The sequence below is a fragment of the Aythya ferina genome (genome assembly GCF_964211825.1).
Source record: "Aythya ferina genome assembly, chromosome: 18".
In the NCBI taxonomy this organism is placed as follows: domain Eukaryota; kingdom Metazoa; phylum Chordata; class Aves; order Anseriformes; family Anatidae; genus Aythya; species Aythya ferina.
In genome coordinates, this window is record NC_140317.1 from 915,064 (window position 1) to 942,819 (window position 27,756).

The window sequence follows — 27,756 nt, forward strand, 5'->3', positions numbered from 1 at the left end:
CCTCCTTGGCCCAAAGCAGATTTTTTCCATGCCTGTGCTGCAACTCTTTCAGTTGCACCATACAGATAACATCTATCTTTTACACGTTCTGTTCAGAGGCTAAAGTAGAAACATATTAAGAGCACTAAAGCAGTATGTAGAAAACGGCTAAATTGTTCCTGTTAACTGAATTTATTTACTATCTTCAAGTGGTACTTCAAATGAGAAACACAATGTGTTTATCTAAACTGACATATGACATTCCTGGAATCTGTGACAATATGTGGCAAAACATCTTGAGATGCAGCTCGAGAAAAAGAAAACAAATGCATTTTTGTCTCTCTGTCCTACAGAAAGATACAGAAAAAGATGTGTAATTATAGAGTTAAGTATGGAGAAATATGTAACTTTTAAATAATTGCACTTTTTTAAAGGGGAAAGTGATATAACACAGATGTGACAAAACATGAAAAAAACAAACATGCAAAGAATCATTTTCAAAAGCCTTATGCCTATGTCCCATATTTGTTTGTACCCATTGACAACATCCATCAAGCAATATCCTCAGCCATTCCAAGAAATCCATGGTGGCCCATGTAGGCTTTCACTACCTACAACAGCAAAAAAAAACAAACCCCTCCACCCAACCACAACTCTGCACACAATCACATACATACAGTCTGAGATCCTATGTGATCTGACACATTACCAGTCCAGCATTCCCATCCTATCCCAAATATCTTGCACACTTACACATTCATTCCAGCCAAAAAAAAAAAAAAAAAAAAAAATGCTATCAACACAATGCTGCCTGTATCAGAGCATGTGAGGTGGTAGGCAGTCTGGCAGTCCTGTAAAATGCTGATGCTTTTCAGAAAGGTGCATGGCTGCAACACTTCTTCACAACAATTATTTAGAAAACAAAGGACATTTATTTATTTATGACCGAATTTAACACAAGAGCAATTAATGAATTAAGTAAAATATGTAAAGAGCTTCATGGCTGCCTGAACCTAACACATAGCCACAGTTCCTCTGAGCTTTCTGAAGGACATGGAAAGAGCTGACTAGGAGTGAAGCGGTATTCAGCACGTGACAGATAAGGCAGAAGAGCAGGAAAAGCAAAGCTGCAGCAAAGGTGTGGGGAAGTATAGTAGAAAAAAAATCTTTTTCACCAGATAATTTGCTGGTAGTCCTGGAGAGTGACTGATCTAGTTCTAGGAAAAGGGCACTGTCACTTGAGCTGCTTTAAATGCTGTCAGATCTAAACATGCTCTTCTTCTGGTTACTGGCATTTTGGTTATTAAAAGCTCTGTGCATGAAGCTCAGTGAATGCCACAGGGACGAGGTTAGAAAAATGATCCAATAGCCAGCACCAGGCACTGTCCTGTGCTTGAAGAACTTGTTCCAAGGAGGGCTCTGGCACTGCAGCACCCATCTTTTGGGTGCCCAGGGCCCCAGCCAGGAGCTCAAGCCCAGAGCAATCCCTGGGGGCTCCCTGCACAGGTCATGGAGACGCTGATGGAAACACATTGCACTCTGCCATGGAGGAGACCAGAGCCAGTCAGTGGGAAACGCGCTTCAGGGGTGTACCTGAAATCCAGCTTCTCTGGGCAATCTCTGACTTCCAGTCACATGCAGAAGTTAGAGGATGACAATAATTCCAAGACAATTCCTGTATAAATACTGTGAGCCCAACTGACCATGGGTGGAGTTGAGGGGAGAGGTAAGGAGCTGACTTTCCTTCAGACTTGGAATGAAAAATACTCCAAGCAAAATTCTCCAGATTGTTGCATATGGTGGTTTGGTCTTCATGCTGAAAATACTTTCGTACAGTGAGCTTAGCCAAAAACTACACAGCCTCTCCATCACGTAGTGCTACTCCCACCTCTGAGGGGGTAAGTGGTGCCAGATGCACCTCCTTACTTTTCTGTCAGTTCAAAAGGGTCCGGTCAGCCACCAACTTTCTGTCATTTCTGTTTTCATTGCTACAGAGCCTGGAGCCCACTGGGACTAGAAGCAAAGCACAGCACAGCCAGAAGAGACAGAACGAGAGAAATCTCTGAAAACAGACATTCCTGCACAGCAGTACTGTGTGGGCGTTGTGCTGGCATTCCCCAGAGAGGAGAGGGCATTCACACATGCTGGAAATAGATTCCACCTCACTTTCTGCAGGTCCTTATGATATGAGTTTCCTTGCCTTGTGTTCAGTGAGCATGAACTGAGGCAGACACTCGTGAGCACCAGTGAAGTACAAGCATGGAGCACTGTCAAGGACTGTTGCGTTTGTGGCCCAACGCCAACCACACTCTCAGCTCTGCTTTTTAGAGCAGCAGCATCAACCTTGCAACCTGCCTAGTTAGAAGGAAATTCCACACTCACTGTCTTCTGCTTAGGTCCTCTGCTCCTTCTACCCTGGACCAATCTGAGCAGGACCTCCTAGCTAGCTGCAACGACAGAAGATGCATGGCTGCAAGTCACTGGCCTGGCCTCCTCTTCAGACCCATTGGTCTTCTTTTCTGCCAGGAAAGAAGCAAGCAAAGTCAACCCAGTTGGACCATGTGGAAATCAACAAGGAAAGTTCAAGAAGGCATCTTCTTAGGAGTCAATATGTTTGATGTAAGATTTAACCTTAGCAGCTGGTGAATTCCAGTAGAGAAAAGAAGCTGTTGGTGAGCTCCCCTCTAAGACTCTGAAGGAGCACAGCATCAAGGTGACCACCACACAGTCTGTGCTCAATGCTTCACTATAGCAGCAGGTACCTTTGTTACTGATATTAGATTCCTTTAACCATGCGGCCATAATGAAGCAGTTGAACGATGGACTTCACAAATATTTTGAGGAGATGTATTCAAGGGGACATGATACAATAAGCCATTCCACCTTTCCTAAGCCATCCTGAAGTGCCAGGTGATAACATAAAGTCCTCTTCTTCCATGAAGTTTTATCTGTCTCTTCATCCTCCCATAGAACATCTTGCCACAGCTCATGGAGGTTGCACAGCTGTCTTGAGCCACACTGGACAGCATGGCCTAAACTGACATCAACTAGTTGCGCCTGCTAACCTGGCCATTCTCATTAGCTGCTTCTTTCCCAGGAGCTCCTCCAGCTATTTACTCTTTCCTCCACCAATCCCTCCAGCTATGCCTTCCTTCTTGACATCCACGTCCCCCAGCTGCTTATGCCCTGCTGGCAGCTCTAGCTAGCTGCTCCAATTAATCCCTTTAGCACTGATGACTGAGTTGCTTCTTCAAAGTCTACTGACTGTGGCAAGACCCATGGAGCAACCAGAGAGGAAGAGGTCTGTGCTACTGAACGGGTGTGGTTGAAAGAAGCCAACAAACCCGCACACAAGAGTAACATTTCCTTCCCACTCTGGCACGCTGGTCACTTTGTTGGACATGTTCCCAGGAACAGCAAACTACAAAACACAATTCAACCATGTTTCCGGCCTGCCCATTGATTTCTTTTGTCATGCAGTGCTTCCTTTTGACAGTGAAACCTGTGACTGTCGATGACCAGGAAGGTGTCTCTTGGTCCTGCATGCTGCAGGAGGGATACTGATTCATACCAGCCTGCTGACATTCTTTTAGACCTCAGTCCTGCTTCATACGAGGTCTCAGCTTAACCTTTTGATTCTTGGCAGAAAGCATTTACCTGTCCTGGGCCTCACAGAACCTGTTCCCAGCCAATCTGGGCTGGGAACCCCAGATGCTGCTGGAGCCATTGTTTCACTTATCTATTACACATCCTGTTAAGTTCAGTCCTTAACACGTCTCAGATAAAAGAATCAGCCACCCCCAGAAACTGCAGAGGCCAGAATGGAGTCAAACTCTTTCTCAGTGGTTTCTTAAATGCTTATGTGGAATGCTGTTAAACCTACTACTCTTCTGCTAATCCCAGAAACATGGGATAGAGTCTGCAGACCGGGTAGACTGGAAAAAGCAATCCCAGTTGGATTTGCAGCATGCTAGTGTTGTTATCAGCCATGCTGCTGGGATTAGCAGAACATGCTTGTAGAGATCAGTGTGCCCTGTGAATTGCCTGTGGATATTGCGACATGGAAGAGTGGCCTCAGGCTACCATGTAGCAAAACAGACTTGATGGAGAATGCTGGTTGCTGAAGTGGCAGCTACAGCAGCGGTAAGAGGTCAGTGTGTCAACAAAGCATCCACATTTCCTTCCTTCCTTCCTTCCTTCCTTCCTTCCTTCCTTCCTTCCTTCCTTCCTTCCTTCCTTCCTTCCTTCCTTCCTTCCTTCCTTCCTTCCTTCCTTCCTTCCCTCCCTCCCTCCCTCCCTCCTTCCTTCTTTCTTCCCTTCCTTCCTTCCCTCCCTCCCTCCTTCCTTCCACACAAAATTTTCCACACAGTGAATTTTCTGCCACGGGGCTAATAAGATGGTGTCTTTTATGGGTGGGGTTATACAACACTTTATATGTGAAAAAATAAATCCGTTATAAACTTCCATTCACATAATGGGTTGGGATTGTGTTTGCTTATCAAAAAGCCAAGGGTCTTAGCAATGAAGCAAAAGCATTTCCAGTATTAGCAGAGACAAGCGGAGTTTGAAAACATCTGTGGCAAGAAGTGCAGCTTTAAAATGGTGTTGTCAGTTATGCTGCAATAATTTCATTAGGCGTGCTGAGAGAGATGTCACCGGACCCAATGGGCCATGTGACAGGGAATGCCCATGTGTTCAGCAATGTTTCTGCTGTCCTCTGTGTAAAAGGAGAGCTCTCAGAAATGCTTGACATAGCTGAACAGAAACGCTGGCACTCTAATCCTTTGGAGGAAAAGTCCTCTTTGCTGTCCCTCTGCTAAGACATGGCTGAGCCTTGCAGCCTGAGTATGCTATGGCCACATTTCTCATTAAGAAGTCTGTTCTGCTGATGGGCATCGAGTCACGTTAAATTAAATACAAGGAGTGTTTGCTCCACTCCTAGCATAACATCTCTATGCCATGTAGGTTAATGTCTATTCAATTTGTGGGTTATTTGGTTAAGACAAAAGCTGTATCGCGCTAGCCCTGAAGAGACAGGGATGGCCTTTTGCCACCTCTTAATCCTGCTCCTCCACCCAGAGACCAATTTCTGCAGGTCTTTGCTGCAAGAAGGCAAAAGGGAAGTGAATGCATCTTTCCTTTAGGGAGTTTGATTTGCAGCTCTTTGTATTGTTTGTGTCTTCTCTTTCCAGCAATGACCTTCTTACCATGGCTTCCTGCCACCTGAAAACCACTGAGCATCTCAGTGGAGAAGGAACAGATTGCCTGATCAGACAGGTAAGCAGAGAGGCTGGTAGAACAGACCTGTCATTTGAAGATGGGTTGCACTTGAATGAGTGTCCAAGCTACACACTCAGACACTTCTTTTGCTCTCAGCTAATGTCACTGGAAGCTATCGTAGTTGGGTAGCAGGTCTTGGCTGAGAAGGTGACCTTCTGAATAGCCTTTCTTTCCATTACCCATCAAAGCAAATGGAAGGCTCCTGTTACAGAGGAGGTGGGGAGGGGAAGAGGCCTCTGTGGTAAGAGGAGGGGTGGAGGCAGGTCATAAATTAATTAGTAAGAAAAAAAAATAGTAAGGAAAAAAAATAGTAAAAAAAATAGTAGTAAGAAAAAAAAAATCTTACTCCTGAAAAAGAGTGGTGATCAGAAAGATTCTCAGCCACTGTGGCTGTATACAGGCTTGAGTTTTCTGTCTGACTGCTGGACTGCTAAGGAAGGGTGCAATACTGACACCTTTAACTTCAGTGCTTAAAGCATCTATGTGATTCTAGAGAGCATCTGCCAAGTACCAGAAAGGGCTGCGGTATAGGTACACTGCAGAGTATACTTTTGCTGTGGCCAGATATTTTTCAAAGATGTTTTACACAGCTCTTTTTAGAACCATAGAATCATAGAATGTCTCAGGTTGGAAGGGACCTCAAAGATCACCTAGTTCCAACCCCCCTGCCATAGGCAGTGACCCTGTCCACTAGATCAGGTTGCTCATCCAACCTGGTCTCAAACACCTCCAGCAATGGGGCATCCACAACCTCTCTGGGAAACCTGTTCCAGTGACTCACCACCCTCTGAGCAAAGAATTTCTTCCTAACCTCTGATCTAAATCCCCGCTCTTTAGTTTAAAAACAGTCTCCCTTGTTCTGTCATTGTCTGACTTGTGCAGAGTCACTCTCCATCTTTTTCATAAGTCCCCTTTAAGTACTGAAAAGCTGCAATGAGGTCACCCCAGAGCCTTCTCTTCTCCAGGCTGAACAGCCCCAGCTCTCTCAGCGTTTCTTCATAGGAGAGGTGTTCCAGCCCCTTGATCATCTTCGTGGCCCTTCTCTGGACCTGTTCTAACAGATTAACAGCCTTCTTGTGCTGGGAGCCCCAGACCTGGACACAGTACTCCAAGTGGGGCCTCACAAGGGCAGAGTGGACGGGGACAATTCCCTCCCTCAGCCTGCTGGCCACTCTTCTGTTGATGCACACAGCATGCTTCTGGGCTGCAGGCACGCACTGCTGGCTCATGTCAAGACAGTAGAGTTGACTTGGGCAAGCTCCTTTAGCTTACTGCATGCGATCCATCTCTGGTCCATGAGGATGGGTACAAGCCCCTGCCCACTTGAATGGTAAATCATCTGTGTAAAGCAGTCCAGCTCCAGCAGGAAACAGTGAATGACTTCCCACCAGGCAGCCAGCCATAAGGGTGCTAGGGTGCTGGTGCCCAGTGGGGGAGACTAGCAGCTAGAGGATCTAACGGTGCTTGCACACCCTGTCCTGTTGAGATTCCCTGCTCATGCTACTAAAGTCTGCTAGGAACTGATCTTTATATCCATGTGGGTTGTATTTGGGAAGGCATGAGTTTATCCTGAGAGTGGTGGCGACATTGTTTGAGCTCCAAGCAGGTCGCATAGAGGAAAATGTATCCTGTGTCCTTTCCAGTTCAAGGTGCAAAAGCCACTGCACTTTTATCACTGCTTTGCCAAGCATCACTATGTCTATCGCTAGCTATCGCTATGTCTAGCACTATGTATGTCGCCTGCTGCCCAGATCAGGTTCTTCAGCCCCCTGAGAAATGCCTCCAGTTAGCCATTATCTTGCAGAATGCCTGGAGGGTATTGGAACAGAGCCATCCTATGACCCTGCACTGCTGTCTGCCTTGCACATTAGGTAAACTCGGGCTTTACCTCTATAGGCTCCTATTCCAAAGCTTTGAGCATGGTCAGAGTCTCTGTCGGTGGTGTTTTCCTTAGATGCTTCTTATTTGCCACACACCTTCTCCATCAGAGTTTCGTCAGCAGAGCAGCAGTGCGTGGGACGGATCTGAACCTGGTGAGAGTGGCATTACGAGTAGCACACCTCGTAATGCCACTTCCTATTAGTTCCTAGTATAGAGGAACAACTATTGTGATTTCTCTGCCTTTGAATTGCCACTTGCAATCTTGCCCCAGTCACTAAGTGATATAGAAGGGATGAGCCATTGGGAAGCAGGTGACAGAAAGCTGTACCGTGATGTTGGTATACAGAGGCTATAACCAAAGCTGTGCCCAAAAACAAATGATGACAGAGACCTAACCAGTAAAAAGAGAAGCAGATGAGAGCTAATGCTCATGGTGACCATGTGAAGTAATCTACAGACTTTATTCCCTATGTATGCAGGGGGCTACAAATCCCAGTTATGGAAAAAGTGACAGAGGGTTCACATTTTGTGCACCCCTCAGGCCACTTTGCTGCCACGTGACATCTTCACTCTTCCTCTTCTATCTTCTTGCCGTGAAACTCCCGGCTCTTTGCTCGGAGCTTGTTGACCTGTGACTCTGCAATGTCAGCCCGCTCCTCGGCTTCCTCAAGCTCGTGCTGGATCTTGCGGAATTTGGAGAGGTTGACATTGGACAGCTCCTCCTGTGTGGGGAGAGGGACTTGGTGGTGAGGAGCCTGGGGCAGGGGTTTCACTCCTCATGTGCCTGGGCCTCGAAGGGCTGTGGTGAAGCACAGGCCTCCCGTCTCCCATCTACCACTGCTGACCCAGAACCCTCTCAAAGACCTCATCATCCTCCCTTATTGAGGACCTCACTGTGACAAACTGCACCGGTATCGTGTCACTCTTGAGGAGCAATTTTGTCACGTGGTCTTCTCATTTTGTGTGCTTATTCTCCCACTACTCGGTGCCCAATTTTCCATGTGGTTTATTAGGTTGAGAAAGACTCAGAAACCCTGTGCTGTTACCAGCGTCAGAGATTCATGAGCTTCTCAGTCAATGGACGAGGCCCTTGGGAATTTTGGTCTGACTTCCTGAATCAAACAGGTGGCAGGATAACCCTTGGTTCATCCCTGAGTGCAGCATGCCCAGAAGAAGGCGAGGCCTGCTGACACGGGAAAGAACCACATGGTCAAGACTGTTATGTCTTTGGAGTTACTTTCATGCCTCTTTCCTTGTATTCGTGCTCATCTCAATGAGTGTGCTGCTCCGATGGAAGGGTGCGCATGGCCATTCTCCAAGCAATACTTACAGCCTCCTCAGCTTGTCTCTTGTAGGATTTCACCTTCATCTGCAGCTTGTCCACCAGATCCTGGAGCCTGAGAATGTTCTTGCGGTCTTCCTCAGACTACAGTGGTTGGTAAGAAGGAAAGAGAGAGAGTTGGTTTCCCCACACCACCAGAAAACATGTGTTCTTGGAGTTCATGGAAAAATGCTTTGGCTTTCCGTGAGAAGGGTGTGTCAGCACAAAGATGCCTCTTGCCTTACCTGGTAGGTCAGCTCCTTCACCCTCCTCTCGTACTTGCGCACACCCTTCACGGCTTCAGCACTGCGCTTCTGCTCAGCATCTACCTCCCCTTCCAGCTCCCGCACCTGCAATGAGAAGCTCATGTTTGGAGCTTTCCAGGTGGCTCCCTTCATGACATGCTCCCTTGTGCACAAATACCAGCCCTACGCACCCTGGCCTCCAGCTTCTGGAGTTGCTTCTTGCCTCCCTTCAGTGCCAGCTGCTCAGCCTCATCCAGACGGTGCTGCAGGTCTTTCACCGTCACGTCCAGGTTCTTCTTCATTCTCTCTAGGTGGGCACTGGTGTCCTGCTCCTTCTTCAGCTCCTCTGCCATCATGGCTGCCTGGAGAGGCAAAGCAGCAAAGCCAGGGTGGGGCCAAAGATATTTTGGGGGAGGATACATCCACCATCCTCAGTGACAGAGTTCCCCAACTCACATCTGTGATGGCCTTCTTGGCCTTCTCTTCAGCATTGCGGGCTTCCTGGATTGTCTCCTCCATTTCACCCTGAATTTGCACGATGTCTGTTTCCAGCTTCTTCTTGGTGTTGATCAAGCTGGTGTTCTGTGTAACAGGAAGGATAGGATTTGTACTGTCAGATCTAACACCTCCACATCAAGAGTTGAGAGTGAGAGTAACGTTTATGAAAGTATTTAATTCAAAGGTCCTCTTTAGAGCCCTAGCGGCAAACCAGACATGGGTGCCTGGCTGGACTGGTCATGTCACAGCTTTGCTCTTCAAATACGTACACAGCAAGATGCATAGCAACAAGCAAGACACATAGCAATCTCGTTCTATGTTATCTCCTGTGGGCGGGATTCATATCCAGCAAAGTATCTGACCTGGGTATGGAGGAGCTGCACACGCTCGCTTGCATCCAGAAGCTCCTGCTCAGCCACTTTCCTTGACCGCTCTGTCTGCTCCAGGGCTGCCCGCAGCTCCTCAACTTCAGCCTGTAAGAGGTTTGCTCTGCGCTCCACCATGGCCACCTGTTCCTTCAGGTCTTCCTGCGTCCTGAGAGCATCGTCCAAGTGTATTTGAGTATCCTGTAAGAGAGGAAAGAGAGATTATGAGGTGGCTGATCACTGCAGCACTGTTGGACAGAGACATCAGAGACATTTCCTGCTCTTTTAATAAATTATTTGTACAATTACAATGTTGGTGTAACATGAGGCAAGATAGATGCCTACGTGCACATACTTTGCTTTATACCTTTAGCACTGCCTGTGTGTTTCTCAGGTTCTTTTGTGCCTCTGCAGCCACACGGTTGGCATGGCTCAGCTGGATCTCCATTTCATTCAGGTCTCCCTCCATCTTCTTCTTCAGCCGCAGGGCTTCGTTCCTGCTCCTGATCTCAGCATCCAGGGTGCTTTGCATGGACTCCACAATTCTGAGGTGATTTCTCTTCAGCTGGTCGATTTCCTCATCTTTCTCTGCGATCTTCCTGTCAATCTCAGACTTGACCTGGTTGAGCTCCAGCTGGAGGCGCAGGATTTTCCCCTCTTCGTGTTCTAGGGAGGCCTGGACAAGTTAGTAGGAACTGTGAGTAAACTATGGCTTGCTTTCTAAGTAATCTCTAATACAATACCGCATGAAATACAGTTTGTCTTTCTTGCCACATCTGCAGATTTCTGCTCCCATTCTTTCAGTCTGGACACCATTCATTAGCACTGTGTACCTCAGCTTCCTCCAGGGATGCTTGGATTTCAGATTTCTCCTGCTCAATCTGCTTCTTGACTTTCTCCAGCTCGTGGATCGCCTTTCCTCCCTCTGCAATCTGCTCCGTGAGGTCAGAAATCTCCTCTGTAGGGAAGGGTGAAACAAGGCATGGTCAGACATAGGGCATAAAGGGAAAGGCCCTGACGCACCAGGCTGACAGGTCTCTTCTCATCACTGCGGGCACTCACCCGTGTGGAGTGGTGGGTAGACAAGCTTGGGGGAAAGCCTGGCCAGCAGCAGAGGGCTAGGGACTTACGCTGCAAGTTCTTGTTCTCACGCTTCAGCGTTTCCAGGTGGTCCAGGGACTCCTCATAGGCATTCTTCATCTTAAACAGCTCCGTGCTGAGAGAGCGAGACTCCTTCTGGGAAGCTTCCAGCTCAGCCTGTGTTTCCTCGTACTTCTGCTTCCACTCTGCCAGGATCTGAGGAGCAACAGGGTGTGAGTATGGATGTGATGATTGTGAGGAGATGCCCTGCCCAGGAAGCACAGGGCCAGAGGCCAGAATACCTTGTCAAAGTTCTTCTGCTTCTTGTCCAGAGCTGCGCAGGCAGCATTCGTTCGCTCCACATCAATCATCAGGTCTTCCACCTCGTTCTGCAGCCTCTGCTTTGTCTTTTCCAGGGAAGCACATTTGGCGTTGACAGCTTCAACGTGTTCCTCTGCATCCTGCAGGCGCTGTGCCAGCTTCTTCCTGGGAGGAGATGATCACAGCTTCAGGTTAGAGAGTAAAGGGTAGCCAATTTTGTAAGATTCACAAGAGGGCACTTGCCTGCTTAGGGGACTTAGTGCCTTGAGCTGTCCACAGTATTTATTCTGTCCAAGGCAGCATGCCACCTAAAGGGCCTATCGCATCTCTGCCCTAGCACCAACTGAGTATTCAGACTGCCTTAGCTCTTCTAACTCCCTAAGGGTAAGGTTGTCCTTCCAGTCTGAACTTTTTCCACAGCACGCTTTTCATCTTTCTCCCTCTCTGCCCTCTACCACAAAGAGAGTATATTGGTGCCTTCATCCCATTCCTATCTTGACCCATCTTCAAAGACTCCTTCCAAATACCCTTACCAGTCTCAGTCTTCTCTACCCAATCAACATCCCACTTCCCACATACTTGGCCTCCTCCAGCTCCTCCGTGCGCTGAATAGCGTCCGTCTCATATTTGGTTCTCCACTGGGCTACTTCACTGTTGGCTTTGGACAGGGCACGCTGCAGCTCACCCTTGGCTTCCTGCTCCTCCTCATATTGTTCCCGGAGCAAGTCACAGTCGTGGCGAGCAGATTGCAAGGCATGGGCTAGGGCATTCTTGGCCTGTGGGGACACTGGGATTAGCAACCTGGACACACATCTTGAGATGAATCTTGACGATTAAATTGTCATGCACAGGAGAACTGCCCCAGGGAAAGGGCGGGTAAACTCTGATGAGAAAAACGTATAGCTGGGAGATGATGCATCCCTCATAAACGAGTGCTAGAGGATTAGGATGCGTTAGTGAAAGGTGGCCAGGGGACACTGATCTCTTGTTTCTGTAAATGTGCCTACAGATCTGTGTCCATACTGTCTTGGAGGGCATCAGAATCTCATTAAGGGCTTGTGGATGACTTCCTCTAGCATCCAAATCACTATGGTTCCTTCTCTGTATGTTGTGATGAGTATAACTCATGCATTTCTGGGTGATGTGGCTTGCAGGAAGTAGGGTACTTCCAGACCTTTATTTCTTCCTCTAGATGTCTCTTCAGTTCCTCAATCTGTTGGGTAAATCCCTGCTTGCCCCTAGACAGCTGAGAAATCAAAGCATCCTTTTCTTCCACCTGGCGTGAATATTCACCTGGCAAGTGAAAATACACAAATAAATAAAGTTACACTAACAGTAGAATCATAGAATCATTTAGAAAGACCCAACAGATCAGCAAGTCCAACCATGCTGTAACACTATACTACCAAGTTCACTACTAAACATTTTTCTGAGCATCACATCCATTCATCTCTTGAACACCTCCAGGAATGGAGACTCTACTACTTCCCTAGGCAGCCTGTTCCAGTGCCTAACCACTCCTTCCACAAAGAAATTCCTCCTGTCTTCTAATCTAAACCTCCCCTGATGCAACTTGATGCTATTTCCTCATGTCCTGTCACTTGTCATCTGAGGAAAGAAACCAGCACCCACGTTGCTACAACCAACTTTCAGGTAGTTGTAGAAAGCCGTGAGGTCTCCCCTCATCCCTCTTTTCTCAAGACTAACCAAACCCAGTTCCCTCAGCTGCTCCTCACATGTCTTGCATGTCTTGTTTTCCAGTCCCTTCACCAGCTTCTTTGCTCTTCCCTAAACATTTTCCAGGAGCTCAGTATGTTCTTTGTAGCGAGTGGCCCAAATCTGAACACAGTATCTGAGGTGTGGTCTCACCAGTGCCAAATACACAGGGACAATTGCTTCCCTAGACCTGCTGGCCACACTGTTTCTGATACAGGGCAGGATGACATTGGTGCCCATCTGGGCACACTGCTGGCTCATGGTAAGCCAGCTGTGGACAAGCACCCCCAGATCCTTTTCTGCTGAGCAGCTTTCCAGACACTCTTCCCCAAGCCTATATTGCTGCACTTGGTAGTTGTGACCCAAATGCAGCACCCGGCACGTAGCTTTGTTGAATACCACACAATTGGTTGCAGCCCATTGATCTAGCCTACCCAGATCGCTCTGCAGAGCCTTCCTATCCTCAAGCAGATCAACATTCCTGTCCAACTTGGTGCTGTCTGCAAAATAACTGAGCGTGCACTCAGTCCCCTCAACCAAGACTGTTGATCAAAATGTTAAACAACGCCGTCCCCAATACTTAGCCCTGGAGAACACTGTAATCTGGCCCTGTAATCTGGGGTTGCTTTGAGCAGTTAGCCCAATTCTTGCTTTGCACCATGGCGTATCCTCCTGATTTGCAGGTTCTGCCATTGCACCTCAGGACTGAGGACGTCTCACCTGTTTCTGTCTGCAGACGAGCTCTCTGAGTATTGAGGTCATTGATCATGCGCTGATTCTGCTCTTCCTTAGTTTTAATCTCACTCAGCTGGTCTTCCAGAGTGCGGCACATCTTCTCCAGATTTGACTAGGTATCAAAAACAAGGAAGGAGAGGAAATGAACTCCTGGACTCTGTCTAATTCTCACAGCAGGATTCCTATAGGAGAGTGTGACTAGTAGATTCAGGCTATGTGCTGTACCTTGGCCCTGTGAATTCTACTGCAATTCTTTACCTTGGCTTTGGAGACAGACTCCATGTTACTGGCCAAGTCATCTATCTCCATCTTCAGCTCACTCTTCTCCTTCTCCAGCTTCTGCTTGACTCGTTGCAAGTTGTCGATCTGCTCCCCAAGCTCAGCTGTGCTGTCTGCGTGCTTCTTCCGCAGGGCGGCAGCTGTGGCTTCGTGCTGCAGCGTGGCCTCTTCGAGGTCGCGGCGCATCTTCTGAAATTCTGCCTCACGCTTCTTGTTCATCTCAACCTGAGCTGCTGTAGCCCCACCTGCTTCTTCCAGGCGCTCGCTGATCTCCTCCAGCTCCCTGGAGAGGTCAGCACGGTGCTTCTCTGCTTTTGCCCGAGAGGTTCGCTCTGCCTCAATTTCCTCCTCCAGTTCCTCGATACGGGCCTGGGGAAAATGCAAGACCCTTCACACCCATGCCCTCCTTGTACTGATGTCCTCCTGAAGGGTGGAGGGGAAGGACCAGAGACTTGCCTGCAGCTCCTTGATCTTCTTCTGCAATTGCATACCCAGGGCTTGCTCATCTTCAATTTTGCTCTGGATCTGGCTGATTTCAAAGTCTTTCCTTTGCACAAAGTATACAGAAATACAGCGTTAACATCCAAATAAAACTACCTAATAAATGCACCTGACCTGCACTCAGGTGTCCCACAACCACACTTACTTCTTCAGTTTCTCATCCAGCTGCTGCTTATCATTTTCCAAATCCATTATGGTATCTTGGGACAGCTTCAGGTCTCCCTCAAGTTTCCTCTTAGCCCTTTCAAGGTCCATGCGCAGTTTCTTCTCTTGCTCCAGGGACCCTTCCAGCTAAACAGAAAAAGAGCATCAGTATTCTGCCAGCCACATTTATCTCCAGAAGTATCCTGTAACGTTTGTGCTTACATCATCCACTTGCTGCTCCAGCTTGGTTTTTGCTTTCGTCAGTGTATTGACCTTGTCCTCCTCAACCTGCAGGTCATCTAGTGTCTGCTGGTGGGCCTCTTGGAGGGCTTTCTTCTCTTTTGTCAGTTTGGCAATGGTCTCATCCAGGGCTGCCATCTCCTCTGTGAGGTTTTTCACCTGCACGTTGTAAGCAAGCACCAGAATACCGTGTATAAGACTTGACAGCTTGTGTAGGGGCATTTTCATTTGTGTGCTTAGCCAGGAGCTTACATTTATGTGCTTAGCCAGGAGCTTGATTTTTATTTGAGCTTCACAGCTGTCCAGCTGCGATGTTCTTGTCAACTTACAAACCTAGCCCCTTTCTAGGGATGCCAGCCTAATATGGGAGGTCCCTTCTCCCTTTGTGTGACTCTCCATGTGTGTACCTTGTTTTCAGTGGCATGTTTTTCCTTCTCAACTTTAGCCAAGGTTAACTCCAGGTCATCAATATCTTTCTTCAGCTCTGAACATTCATCCTCCAGTTTCCTCTTCTTGGCTGTCAGCTCAGCATTGATTTCTTCCTCATCCTCAGCCCGTTCTGTCACCTCCTTAATTTTGGCTTCCAGTTGGATTTTGGTTTTGATGAGCTGGTCACACCTTTCCTCGGCATCAGCCAAGCTGTCTGCTTCCTGATGGGGAGACAGAGATTTTTGTGGGTTATAACGTTTTGAAGTTTCTGTTGTGTGTCTGTAAGTAGGCACATGTTAAAATGTGGAGGCCATCTGACACTAATGTTAATTCCTTTTTTTCTTTCTTTCTTTCTTTCTTTCTTTCTTTAAAATGGCTTGCAGAAGTGGTAGCTATGAGAATACCTCATACACGCTTGAGCATCACAGAAAAGTGACAACTCTCAGCAAGGCCATAGATGTGGAACAGTTTTCCCTCACAGACTCAGTATTCAATAGCCTCTAGTTTATAATTGACTCACCATGATCGTCATCATATTTGGGTAGCCAAGGTTTTTCCATTTGTGGGAATAATACAGTGAAGAAAGTAGTGTTTTTCTTGGAGTTAAGAAACTGCCTGTTCCTGACTGAAGCTGAACACCAAGGATCTGTGCATGTGAAGGTAATCTAGCCTTATAGTGTATCTGTGTTCAGGAAAACTGGGTCCTTCTCAGGGTTGCCTTTACAAAGTCACTACTTGGCTCTTTCCGCAGGACAGCAGGGCTGCTGAGTCTCATTTGGCACTTACGCTTATCCTCACTGACAGGTAACTTGCTGAGCCCCTGGCAGTGTTCATAGTTACTCAACTTTAGAGTAACTTTCAGTGTGTGACTTTTTTTCTATTGCAATTTAGTCAGCTTCCCGTAAGTCTCTGCTTGGAAAAACAAACAAACAAACAAAAAGAAGATCTAAAAAAAAAAAAAGAGGACAAATAAATGGTGACACTCACTGCCTGCACTTGGAGCTGAAGGTCATTTTTTTCTTGCAGCAGGGTCACCATTTTCTCCTCCAGCTCCTTCCTCTTTGCCTCAGACTTTGCCAGTTCTTCCTTGGTTTTCTCAAACTCTTGTTTCATGTTGGCCATCTCCTTCTCAGATTCTGCACTCTTCAGCAATGGCTTGATTTTGAAGAACAGCTTCATCCAGGGCCAGTGCTTGACATTCATGAATGCACGAACATTGTACTGGATGCAGAAGATGGCATCCCTGTAACAAATTCCCCTATGTTAATAACATACCAAAATTTTTAATTTAACACCCATTTACAGAATCACAGAATTTCTAGGTTGGAAGAGACCTCAAGATCATCGAGTCCAACCTCTGACCTAATGCTAACAGTCCCCACTCAACCATATCCCTAAGCTCTACATCTAAACGTCTTTTAAAGACCTCCAGGGATGGTGACTCCACCACTTCCCTGGGCAGCCTGTTCCAATGTCGAATTTAGTGAAGTACCATGTGAATAAGGTACATTTGTGATAAATGTCTACCTCCTCTCCACCATTTTCCGATACTCCACTCTCATCAGGAAGCCCCTGCATCTGGCCTGTGTCCTAGTCATAATCTCTGCCAGCTTCTCATCTCTCATCTCCTCCAGAAGACCTATTAGCCCAGCTTTGAAGAACACCTGAAAAAAAAAAAGGAAGCATTGTAGCACATCAGTCTCAGGTCATGTGTAGCAGAGGTACATAGTCTTCGAGCTCAGGATTTGTTTCTACCTTGGTGTGACCAAATCTGTACTGGGTGTGGTCCACATCGATGGACCCAAGGAGCTTCTCTGAAGCCTTCTTGCTGTCCATGAACTGTCCCTCTGGGATAGCGCTTATGTTAAGCACTCTGTATCTGTAGGAGAAAACACAACATGAAGAAATACCTATTGTCAATACCACTACTGCAAATAAACCCCACAGCCTTCTCAGCGATAGCTGACTCTCCAGTTGAGTATTAGGGAAAATCCACCCTTTCAGGACAGTGTAAGTGACATTTCCATACTGTTAATTCAGAGTCCAAGGGAATCCTGATTCTTATCCATTAACTGATAGTGGCACTTCTCATCATGAACTGATACTGAAACATGTTTAAATTTCCTATCAGTACTTTATTGTAATATTTAGGCATGTTAGGATACTCTGGCTATTCTTAGTAACAGCTCTCATCAGATAGTTTTCAGCAACAGCTGACCATATAACTGGAGTAATCTCATTTCCAGCAATAGAAGATCAAAAATCCTTTTAGAGGCACTCTGTGCATACTAGGTAGAAAAATGTATTTTTGTTCAAATTTTGAAGCGGATTTGTGAAGGAAACCTTATTTTTAGTTACCTCATCATTTTCCAGTAGTACACTACTCTAATGTGATAGTTAAATTTGATTACAGAGTGTATGCACTAAATGGTGTATTAAATATGGCACTTAAAGTAGTTTGGGATATAGAAGGCATGGAACAGGAAAAGACTGGGCAGTAAGGCAGACCAGACCAGACCAAACAAGAATACTCCAAGCTGGAAGGGACCCATAAGAATCATTGAGTCCAAATCCTGGCTCCACACAGAACTATCTAAAAATCAAACTCTATGTCTGAGATCATTGTGCATATATTTATTGAATTCGTCAGGCTTGGTGCTCTGACCAGTCCCCTAGGGAGCCTGTTCCAGTGCCTGATGACACTCGATGGGAAGAACCGATGGGAAGAACACACAGCCTGACCTTCCCGTCAAAGCTCCATGCAGTTGCTGTTACCAGAGAGAAGAGATCAGCACCTGCCCCTCTACTCCCCTATTCCCCTCACAAGGAAGCTGCAGACTGCAATGATGTCCCCCGTTTAGTCTCCTCTTCTCCAGGCTGAATGAACCGAGGGACCTCAGCTGCTCCTCATATGTCTTCCCCTCTAAACCCTTCACCACATTTGTAGCTCTCCTTTGGACACTAACAGTTTTATATCCTTCTTATATAGTGATGCGTAAAACTGCACACAGTAGTCAAGGTGAGGCTGCCTCAGCACAGAGTAGAGTGGGACAATCTCTTCCCTCGACTGGTTATCAACACCATGCCTGAGGCACCCCAGGATATTTGGCCCTTCTGGATGCCAGGGCACACTATTGAACCATATTCAACTTGCCATTGGCCAAAACCACCAGATGCCTTTCAGTGGGACTGCTCTACAGCCTCTTGTCCCCACCAGTGTGTACATATATCCAGGATTTTCCCTTCCCAGGTGCAGAATCTGGCACTTGAATTTGTTAAATTTCATATGGTTGTTGATTGTCCAGCATTCTAATCTGTCAAGATGTCTCTAAAGGCTTCTCTACAATTGAGGAAGTCAACAGCTCCTCCTTTACTCTTACCTCTGTTTGAAGTCAGCATATAGGACTCTGCTGGGGAATCCTTTCCTGCAAATCCTGATCCCTTCCAACACTCCATTACACCGCAGCTGGTGTAGCACCAGTTCATGTTCCATAGCACCTAAAAAACACCACCACTAGTTAGTACCCTATTGTTTGCTACTAAGGAGAAGAGCTTCTGTGGCTCAAGTTTTCACCCTGTTGGATCCACCTACCAGGTGTTTTTGTTTCATTTGGGATGATGCAGCGTACAAAATGGGGGTGAGTGCTACGTAGATTTGTCATCAACTTGTTTAAATTCTCCTGTGAAATTTCAAGGTAAAGTTTAAATCAACAAATGAGGAATCTGCATCCCTGAAGTTGCCGGTATTTCAACTATGGAAAGCAGTTAATCATAGATTGTAAAATTTCCATATTCATGCACAAAAGCTTTCATTAGTCTTTGACTATTGGGCATTGCTACTAAAATGAATAATTTTGTTATTTTGTCATCGTAATTTATTTATTACAAAACCTGAGATATACCTCATTTGATACCGTAAGGCTCATTGCTCTGAACACATTTGAACAATCTCCTGTGCCTGCTCTCCTGCATCAATATATTGGTTAGGCTTTTATATGCAATAAACTTAAAGTTACCCTCTGCCAAACTTAAAATTACCATCTCTGTTTTTCAAAACTATTCCATTACTCACAAATGTTGCATGGTAGCAGTGCTGAAAATATTCAAAAATCTAAAACTCCCATTTGGGAAAACATTCTGAATTTTGTGCAATTGCTGGAAGAAGATGCAATGTCACAACTTCAAAATTAACCTACAAATAAAGATGTATGAAAGAAGAACTGCACAACAAATATTTTGAAAGAGTTTTCAGTCCATTTTGTTATCTTAATGACAGAAAATTATTCCACAATGGAAAAAAAAAAAATAAAATCACTTCATCATTTAAATGGAAATAAATGAATCTATAGTAGTAAGTGGATCTGGATCTCTTCAGCTGTAGCACTTCAAGAGGGTATAACTTCACTTTTCACATTTTAAGTTCTCTTTCTTCAAGTAAAAAAAGACAAAGTGAAGAGACCTGTACTTACACGGAAAAGAGCTGAGACAGTCTGGAAAGAGGAACCCTTCTTCTTGCCGCCTTTTTTGCCACCAGACTCTGAAAATTAAAGAAAATGAAAACTATGAAAATATTGACGTTGAGTATTACAAATTATAGAATAGAAAAAAGGCTTTAAAGATTTTTTTCCTTTTTTATTTCCCTTCAGAATTGTCCCATGCTGAAAAGAATTTCACAGAGCTGACCTGCATCTGCTCCACCATAGTTAGCAAAGAGTAAGGCCAGTGTCTTCACTGATGATTTCTGGTACAACCCAATGACGGTTTCATTCAGGGGGTCCTTGTTCTTCTCAAGCCAGCCAGTGATGTTGTAGTCCACTGTGCCAGCATAGTGTATCAGGGAGAAGTGGGCCTCAACCTTGCCTTTGGCAGGCTTGGGCTTCTGGAAATTGCTGGACTTGCCCAGATGCTGGTCATAGAGCTTGTTCTTGAAAGAGGTGTCAGTTGCCTTGGGGAACATGCACTCCTCTTCCAGAATGGAAAAGATGCCCATGGGCTGGAACATTTTACAACAAAGAGGAGGAAGAAAGAGAAGAGAAGACATCATTTGACTAAAAAGAGGGTAGAGTCAACAGAGAAGGTTGATTCTATGCTTTTCATGACCTTAATCAGAGAAAATTAAGCAAGGCTTGTCTTTTTTTCAGCATTTTTGTAAACGTCTTTGCTTACAGAAAAAATGGTAAATACAAGATTGCTAAATACCACATTCCCCATAGAATGTCTTTACTGGTAGCTACACGACCGTATTTATTTAACTTTATTTTGTAATCTGGAAGTACTTTCAGGAAAAGTTCTGAAATCTCAATGGGGTCTTTAAAAACACTTCTACCCTATTGCCACTTTCACAGGGTATTTATTTGAAAAACAAAACAAAACAAAACAAAACAAAACGTGGAAGATCCAGCATTAATGCACATGAGCAGGAAGGATACCTTCTCAATCAGCTCAATACAGGCAGCCAGGTCCATCCCAAAGTCAATGAATGTCCATTCAATCCCTTCCTTCTTGTATTCCTCCTGCTCCAGCACAAACATGTGGTGGTTGAAGAACTGCTGCAGTTTCTCATTGGTGAAGTTGATGCACAGCTGCTCAAAACTGTTGAACTGCCAAATGCAAAAAAAAAGGATATAACATTTTCAAGGTGCAGCAGTCACAAGACTTTTTCCTGTGGAATTCTAATTCATCATCATATGTCTCTTCATACAAATACAAGTTCCCCTTCCTGTTTGTTCTCCCAATAACCCTTCAGTGGGACTGTACTTTAATTCTGAAGATAAAAAGAGACTTCTAATATATAATTAACATATATTTTCTCTGTTATCCTTCTTTTATGAATACAACATGTATTCTTTAACAATGATAATTATCCCTTATCTCTTTGGAATCTCTTAATTCTAAGGCATATTTTGGTAAATCATTTTCAGAACAATTTCTCCAATCAAAACAAATTTATTAGTAGACTCTACTCATGACAATCATGAAGACTGTCTCAGTTTGCTATTGAAATATTTTTATGCTCTTGACTTGGTGGCTGTAGATGTTTCCATCCTCTGGTATGGAAGCTTTTGTAGTTCTTTCAGTAACTACATAAGCATTTCCTAATCTCTTTCAATAATTTCCTCACCTGTGGCCCATGTAAATTTGTCACAGATTTCTTTCCTTTTTCTTTTTTATTTAAGCTTAATATTCTTGCATGCTGAGTTAGTAGTTGCTTTCCTATTAAGATCCAATTCTTCAAAAAGTTTGAAAATTTCTTTAACTGTGAGACCTCTTGATCATAGTATTTTTTAAAAAAGAAAGAACACAAGTGTATTATGTCTCTGACTGTTTTTAAAAAATCTTTTAGAATTTTGCTAACACACATTTTCCCCACTATGAAGCTGCTGTGAGATTCTTGTTCCTTACATCAAAGATCTCAAAGCCAGCGATGTCCAGGACACCAATGAAGTACTGTCTGGGTTGCTTTGTATCCAGCTGTTGGTTGATGCGAACAACCATCCACAAGAACATCCTCTCATAGACAGCCTTTGCTAGAGCACCTACAGCATTGTGAACCTAAAGCAAAGGGGAAATGTTACTTTACAGAGAATGTTTTAAAAAGATTAACTCTCTAAAGAGATGTTCTGAGCTATAACCAATAGTTTTACCTGCTCCACAGTTTGACCCTTGGTCACGTATTCATTTCCAACTTTGACTCGGGGGTAGCACAGGGCTTTGAGCAAGTCAGCTGAGTTCAGGCCCATCAAGTAGGCAGCCTTGTCAGCAACTAAAAGACAGGAGATGTAGAAAAAAAAATCATTTAATAATGTCTGGAATTTTATAAATGGGGAAGTCTCTCAGAAATTACTCCAATGTTTAAAATTCTTGAACTGCAAATCTTTTCATCTAATATCACAGGGAGTATATACCCCATGAAGGAAAGCCGTGAAAGCTAATGGTATCTTTTGAAAGTAGTTATTGGTAAAAAAAATTATCCTTGAATATTTTCACAAAGATTATAAACTAAAATAACTATAAACTAATAAACTTATAAACTTCAGATAATTGTAACTTTAAAACTACATGAAGAATACAACTTGGCAGTTTAGTCAAACTGTAAAAGAGCACTTATATTTGAATAGGCCACAGTCTGTGTGCCAATAGATGCATGATTCTAGAGCCCCTCTATGAACACATGAAAGCTGCATTTTGAAAAGACTTGTCAAAAAGCTCTGTATGCTAAATGGAAAATGTAAAAATGCATTAACCTAGCCCATGGAAAGGAAGGAGTGTCATTCGATAAAATAGTTCAGAGATCAAAGAATATGCTTCACAGTTTCATGGACACTAAATGAAGCATTCCTTACTTTTCACTTCATTGAGTTATAGCTTTTCTCCTGACTAAAAGGCATCTTTCCTTCTTAAAAAGGTATCTTTCCTTTTTTTTTTTTTTTTTTTTTTAATTAGGAGAACAGTTCTTAGGGACCTTCTGTGCCATCTGGCTCTGCCTGCTCCTCTCGCTGTTTCTGCTTGAACTTCAAGTTGCCATAGTGCATGACAGCCCCTGTCAGCTTGTAGATGGCAGTCTTTTCATCAGCAGTGAAGCCCAGGATGTCAATGGCACTCTGTAGTAAAAGCAGTGAAGTAAAGGTATTGCCTAGTAGATTTAACAATTAAAAATATTTTCATTATAGTACTTACATCTGTAGCCATGAGCTCCTCCTGGTCATCAATACTGGGAACAGTGACCTCACCTTGACTCACAAAGTGGAAATCATATGGGTTGGTGGTAATGAGAAGCATGTCTGAAAGCAGGAAGAAGAAGGACACAGGCTTAGTTCTTTCAGCTAGATAGTAGAGGGAACAGCTGCTCAGCAATCTTCCCCAAAAAGATATATTGATCCTTCCTACCAATCAGCTCTGGCTTCTTGTTGGAGGTAACCTGATAAAATATGTGGTAGCTTCTTTCTGCCTTGAGCTGGAAAGTGACTCTGGACTTCTCCAGCAGATCTGGCAAAGCAGGAAGAAAGAGCTAGGAATGAGACAGCACACAGAGGTAGGAATTTAGGAAGGGATGTGATCATGCCAGGATGTCACTTACAAGTTTCAATGTCAGCAGAAGCCAGTTTGCCTGTGGCCCCAAAGTGAATTCTGATGAATTTGCCCTGTTGAGGGGGAAAAGAAACACTTCAGCCTGGATGGATACTTTTGACAGTTCCTTATGTGGAATACCACTAGGTGCATCACTTGTCTTGTAATGGGAGGGAGGGATTTTGTCCAAAGCTACAACTCACAAAGCGCGAGGAGTTGTCGTTCCTCACAGTCTTGGCATTTCCAAATGCCTCCAGCAGTGGATTGGCGCTGATGATTTGATCCTCAAGAGTTCCCTACAGAATAATAATAACTATTAGTTAAACTTAGTTATACTTTTCAAAAATGAGTAACAGAGGAAAACATTGTTTCAAGCCAGTATACTGCCAGTGTATGCCAGTACCTGCATTTTGCCAGGCTCCTCTTTCTTTTTCTCCCCACTAGCTGCAATTGTTGCAAAGTACTGGATGACACGCTTTGTGTTCACAGTCTTCCCTGCACCAGATTCTCCCCTGCCAAATGAAACAGTGAAGCAGAAAGAGTGTAGTCAGGCAGCAGGTCCCCTGGAACAGGGCAGCCCCGTGGGGAACTGAGCAAGAAGTGTACTTACGTGATCAGGATGGACTGATTTTCACGGTCTGCAAAAAGACAGAGAGTTTTCTCAGTGCTTCTGAATTATAATGAAATCAAGATCTATGAGAGAAAGTAACTGGAGCTTCCTTAGGGTGCAGGAACACTAGATAATCAATTCCCAGATAAAAGGCCTGGGAAATTAACACTTAACCTTACCACTTAAATTTAGCACTTTCAGGATTTTTTGAAGTTCTCCCCATTAAAATATGATGTCTGATTTGGACTGATAGAGATAGGGGTTTGGGATAAAAAATGCTGGCTTCTTTTTAAGAGGATTCTGTTTAAATCATGATTGATGTTTATGTATATGAGAAAAACCGAAACAATATATAGATAGATAATGTTAATATGATTAAAGTGATTGAAAAAATGTAAATTAAAATGAATAGAAACTTTCTGGGAACTCAAACTCCTTCCCAGATCAGACCAAAGGCCCTCCTGAGTTTAAGGATTTCTTGAGCCATGTTTGGTAAAATTTTATGTAATGGTTTAAAATGGACATTGCATGAATTCGTCTTCTTACTTTATTCATTAACATAGACCTTTAGGGCATATGTTTTCTTTGAAAAAGAATTTCCAGAACTTAAGTATATTTTATGTGATTTTTTATTCCCTTTGCCTTTTTCTAAACATCTCAACTGATAGTTTGTTTTGATGCTTTGTAGTTGCTTTACTACAAGACAGAACAGAAGAGTAAATCCTTATCCTACTTTCTATACAACTATTGATTTTACAAATTTCTGTCATATGTACCCTCCATTTTCTCTTTGCCGTCTTCAATGTCCTTATCTACTTACTTGTTATTCTTAAAGAATTTATTTCATTTATTTCATGTCTTTGAGCATTCTTTTGTTAACCTTCTCCAGTTCTACTATATCATTTTCTAACATGGAAAAATTAGAACTGTCTACTTTATTCGAGATCTGAATGTTCCACTTTTTCACAGAACCTCATGGTACTACTGCTGTTTTGGCTCTTTTCCAAATGATTCCTACTGTTCATTTTGTTTCCTTCTGCCCTACTGTGCACTGAACCAAAGAATTACCCATTGTAAGCCTGAGATCTTAAGAGGTAAAAGCCATTTCTTAGCCAATCATTCTACCAATCTTCCATTTTCCATTTGTCTTCTGCCTCTTAATACTACAGGCCCTAATACTGCCTTCATCTCTGGCAATCACCGTTACCACTTGGGGTTTTAAGGCAGTAAAAAGCATTGATAGTATACTTACTTGGATTTGGAACTTCAATTTATAGTGATACTTTCTTACTTCCTGACATGGATAGTATGTTAGTAATGTTTGATTCTATACTTTATGTAAAGATACCTCCCTAACACTGCTGTAGCATTGTTTGTTCAGTTTTCCATCAAACTTTTTACTCTGCAATTACAAATCTAAATATCTAGACTTCCCTCTACAACACTCCCAGTATGGTCTCTGTGCCATTGATCTCATTTAAAGATGGGTATTCAAGTTCACTAAACTTACATACATGATACATACACAACTTCATATGTTGAAATATTTTACATATATCTGCAGGAAAAATATATATTTTTTTTTGTTCTGAACTTCTTACTACAATATAATTTGGAGGGAGATCAAGTACTCACCATTTAACATAAACTGATAGGCGTTGTCAGAGATGGAGAAGATGTGTGGAGGGGCCTCCTGGCGCTTTTTGCCTCGGTAGGCCAACACCACCTCCGGGTTGTACACCGGCAGCCACTTGTAGGGGTTGACAGTGACACAGAAGAGACCTGAGTAGGTCTGCGAGGAAGGGAGACAGCACGTTGGCTTCTGCTCAGCCTGGCACAGCAGGCCTTCCAGCTACCCAAAGGAAGAGAGCTGCTGGTACTTACATAGATCATCCAGGCTGCATAACGCTCTTTGAGGTTGTACAGCACAGCGGGCTCGTGGAGGTGGGTCATCATGGCCATGTCCTCAATTTTATCATACTTGGGAGGGTTCATGGCGAAGATTTGATCTTCCTTCACGGTCAGAGTCTGCCAAGGAAGAAAGACTAATATATGTTAGCTAAGAGCTTAGAATGGAAATTAATTACTTGATGTTCTCAAATGTTGCTTTTCACTCACTTCTCCTGCTTCAGTCTGGACAGTGACCTTCCCTGATTCCCTGCTCTGGATTGTCCCTTTTACAAAGGATTCCTTAGGATGAGCCACAAAGACTGATGACTTGGCATCAAAAGGCTTGTTCTGGGCCTCAATCCTTTCCTTCTCTGACTTTCGGAGGTAGGGAGCTGCCTCCCCAAAGACAGCCATCTCAGCATCTGGAGAGGTCATGGCTGCACGTTATTGAAGGCACGTCAGTAGAAGACTCTGAGGGGAGAAGAAGACAGTTTCCATCAGTTAGACTATAGTTTTCTGTGCTAGTGATGAAATCTCATAAAGTTTCTACCTTTCTGGTATTTAAACTATTAATATTTCAATAACATTTTTATTTCAATAACAGCTTATGAGAGCTAGTTTTGATGTGAACATCTAAGTACCAGCATCCTACTTAAGGCTGAGACAGCTTCTAAATATCTTGAGTCCTCTAAGCATGAACAGAATTTTTAATATTGATTTTTCAATTAGTGCACGTGGTTTAGTTGCCATTATAAAATTGGTATATTGAAAAAACAAACCTAAAGCAAATCTGTCTTTTTTCTTGTTGGTGTTGGGTTTGAAAGTAGAAAATGGGGAGTGAATATAGCAAAATTATGTCAAGCTAATTAGCCGAACATTTTGGCACTGTAAGGATGTTGCATGTCATGACTTCACAGGTTCTTAGTCATAGGTTGCTAGCATATTAACAAGTTGGTAACTTCTTATGTTCCACTGTACTTCAGAGAGAAATTTTAAATTGGAAATATACCATGGAAAATTGATTGAAAATTCCAGCTGACAGAAGCAACCCCTTCTGGAAATGGTTATCAGAAGCAATCCAAATGCAATGAGACATGCAAGATAAAGAGATACTGCTCAGTCTCTGCAGTCCTACAGAACCCTGACACTTACCTTGAAACTTTCAGTGAGGGCAGGGCGAAGTAGTCCCAAGGAGATTTTATAGGGTCCGGTATGCAGATGCTCTAGATTCTTCCTCTTTCTTCGGTCAAAGCATTTTTGGCCAACCTTCTTTGGCAAAGCATTGTTTGGCAAACTTACCTAAAGACATAATTGTCATTTGATTTGACCAGATATAATTAGAAATTTTTTATATCTTACCAACTATGTGGCTATATCTACTATAAATAATTTGACAAGAGAATTAAGGAGGGAATCTTGATCAGTTAAGGCACTTGGGGAACTTGAATACAGGACTTATGGATTCTGATGACATATTTCCTGGTGACAATCTGATCCATCCAAGACATTGTTTGGTACATAGTGCTGCAACAATTCAAACTATACAATGTAGGCAATAGCATTTATCTTCTCCATATGATGCTATGAGGTTTATAGAAGTACTTGAAAAACAACAGGTAACTATGCCAGAAACTAAAATTCATAAAACTCATTACTACTGAAACGAGGTATTTTTCCTGAAAACAGGAAGCCAAAAACTTACCATAGCTCAGATTACTTTGTGGACACTATATTAACTCTTGTAATACAGTTTGTGTAGAGCTTTTGAGATGATTTCCAAGGTCTGAACATGGAAACAGATGCAGATGGATATATAAAGATGCTGTATTTCTCTGAAAAGTGAGATATCTAAAGACATTATCTATGTCCCTAGTAATGAAAAAGGAGTTGAGAATTGTAGCAGTTATTATATAACATGAGAACAGAAGATCAGAAGGTGTCTTCTAATTTTAACAGCTAAAAATCACAGCATCTCTAAATGAATGTAAAAGTAAAAAGTATATTCTACTGAACAAAGAAAGATGAAATTCCTGATTTATAGGGTTCAGCCACAAGAAATATGTAACAGCTGTTGCTTGAGCTGTTTTGAATTGTCTCAGGCCTAAACATGTTCTTCTCCTGGTCGTTGGCATTCTGGTTATTAAAAGAGGTCAGTGGAAAACACAGGGACAAAGT

The 27,756-nt window shown here is 43.8% G+C and overlaps 1 protein-coding gene and 1 long non-coding RNA gene across 2 annotated transcripts in view; one reads left to right on the top strand and one right to left on the bottom strand.

The window, feature by feature from the left end:
* Positions 1-7,568: 7,568 nt before the first annotated feature.
* LOC311421047 (myosin heavy chain, skeletal muscle, adult-like) lies at positions 7,569-26,031 on the bottom strand. The gene is made up of 38 exons (XM_084492571.1): positions 25,810-26,031; positions 25,576-25,719; positions 25,327-25,483; positions 23,692-23,719; positions 23,485-23,593; positions 23,285-23,377; positions 23,092-23,155; positions 22,902-23,000; positions 22,692-22,795; positions 22,477-22,615; positions 21,659-21,777; positions 21,417-21,566; positions 20,444-20,614; positions 19,698-20,007; positions 19,484-19,551; positions 18,607-18,694; positions 18,395-18,512; positions 16,770-16,893; positions 16,542-16,678; positions 16,002-16,257; positions 14,993-15,235; positions 14,568-14,744; positions 14,347-14,492; positions 14,157-14,247; positions 13,680-14,069; positions 13,407-13,533; positions 12,145-12,263; positions 11,550-11,746; positions 10,952-11,135; positions 10,700-10,865; positions 10,403-10,527; positions 9,937-10,245; positions 9,567-9,770; positions 9,163-9,288; positions 8,898-9,068; positions 8,707-8,811; positions 8,471-8,566; positions 7,569-7,862 (listed from the first exon to the last, which is right to left on the bottom strand). Exons 1-38 carry the CDS (start codon positions 26,014-26,016, stop codon positions 7,707-7,709), a joined length of 5,817 nt encoding a protein of 1,938 aa, XP_084348697.1. The 5' UTR covers positions 26,017-26,031; the 3' UTR covers positions 7,569-7,706.
* Positions 22,553-27,756, top strand: part of LOC311421049 — a 105,471-nt gene continuing 100,267 nt past the window's right edge. The window contains exon 1 of the long non-coding RNA XR_014684676.1: positions 22,553-22,640. This is a non-coding gene — a long non-coding RNA (uncharacterized lncRNA). The remainder of the gene's footprint in view (positions 22,641-27,756) is intronic.

Excerpts from the sequence above, each read along its gene's own strand:
- LOC311421047 (XM_084492571.1), bottom strand. The coding sequence starts at position 26,016 with ATGACCTCTCCAGATGCTGAGATGGCTGTCTTTGGGGAGGCAGCTCCC. Across the intron at positions 23,156-23,284 it reads ACGACAACTCCTCGCGCTTT|GGCAAATTCATCAGAATTCA; the intron begins GTGAGTTGTAGC and ends CCCCCTCAACAG. Across the intron at positions 16,894-18,394 it reads TATGCTGACTTCAAACAGAG|ATACAGAGTGCTTAACATAA; the intron begins GTAAGAGTAAAG and ends TTTCTCCTACAG.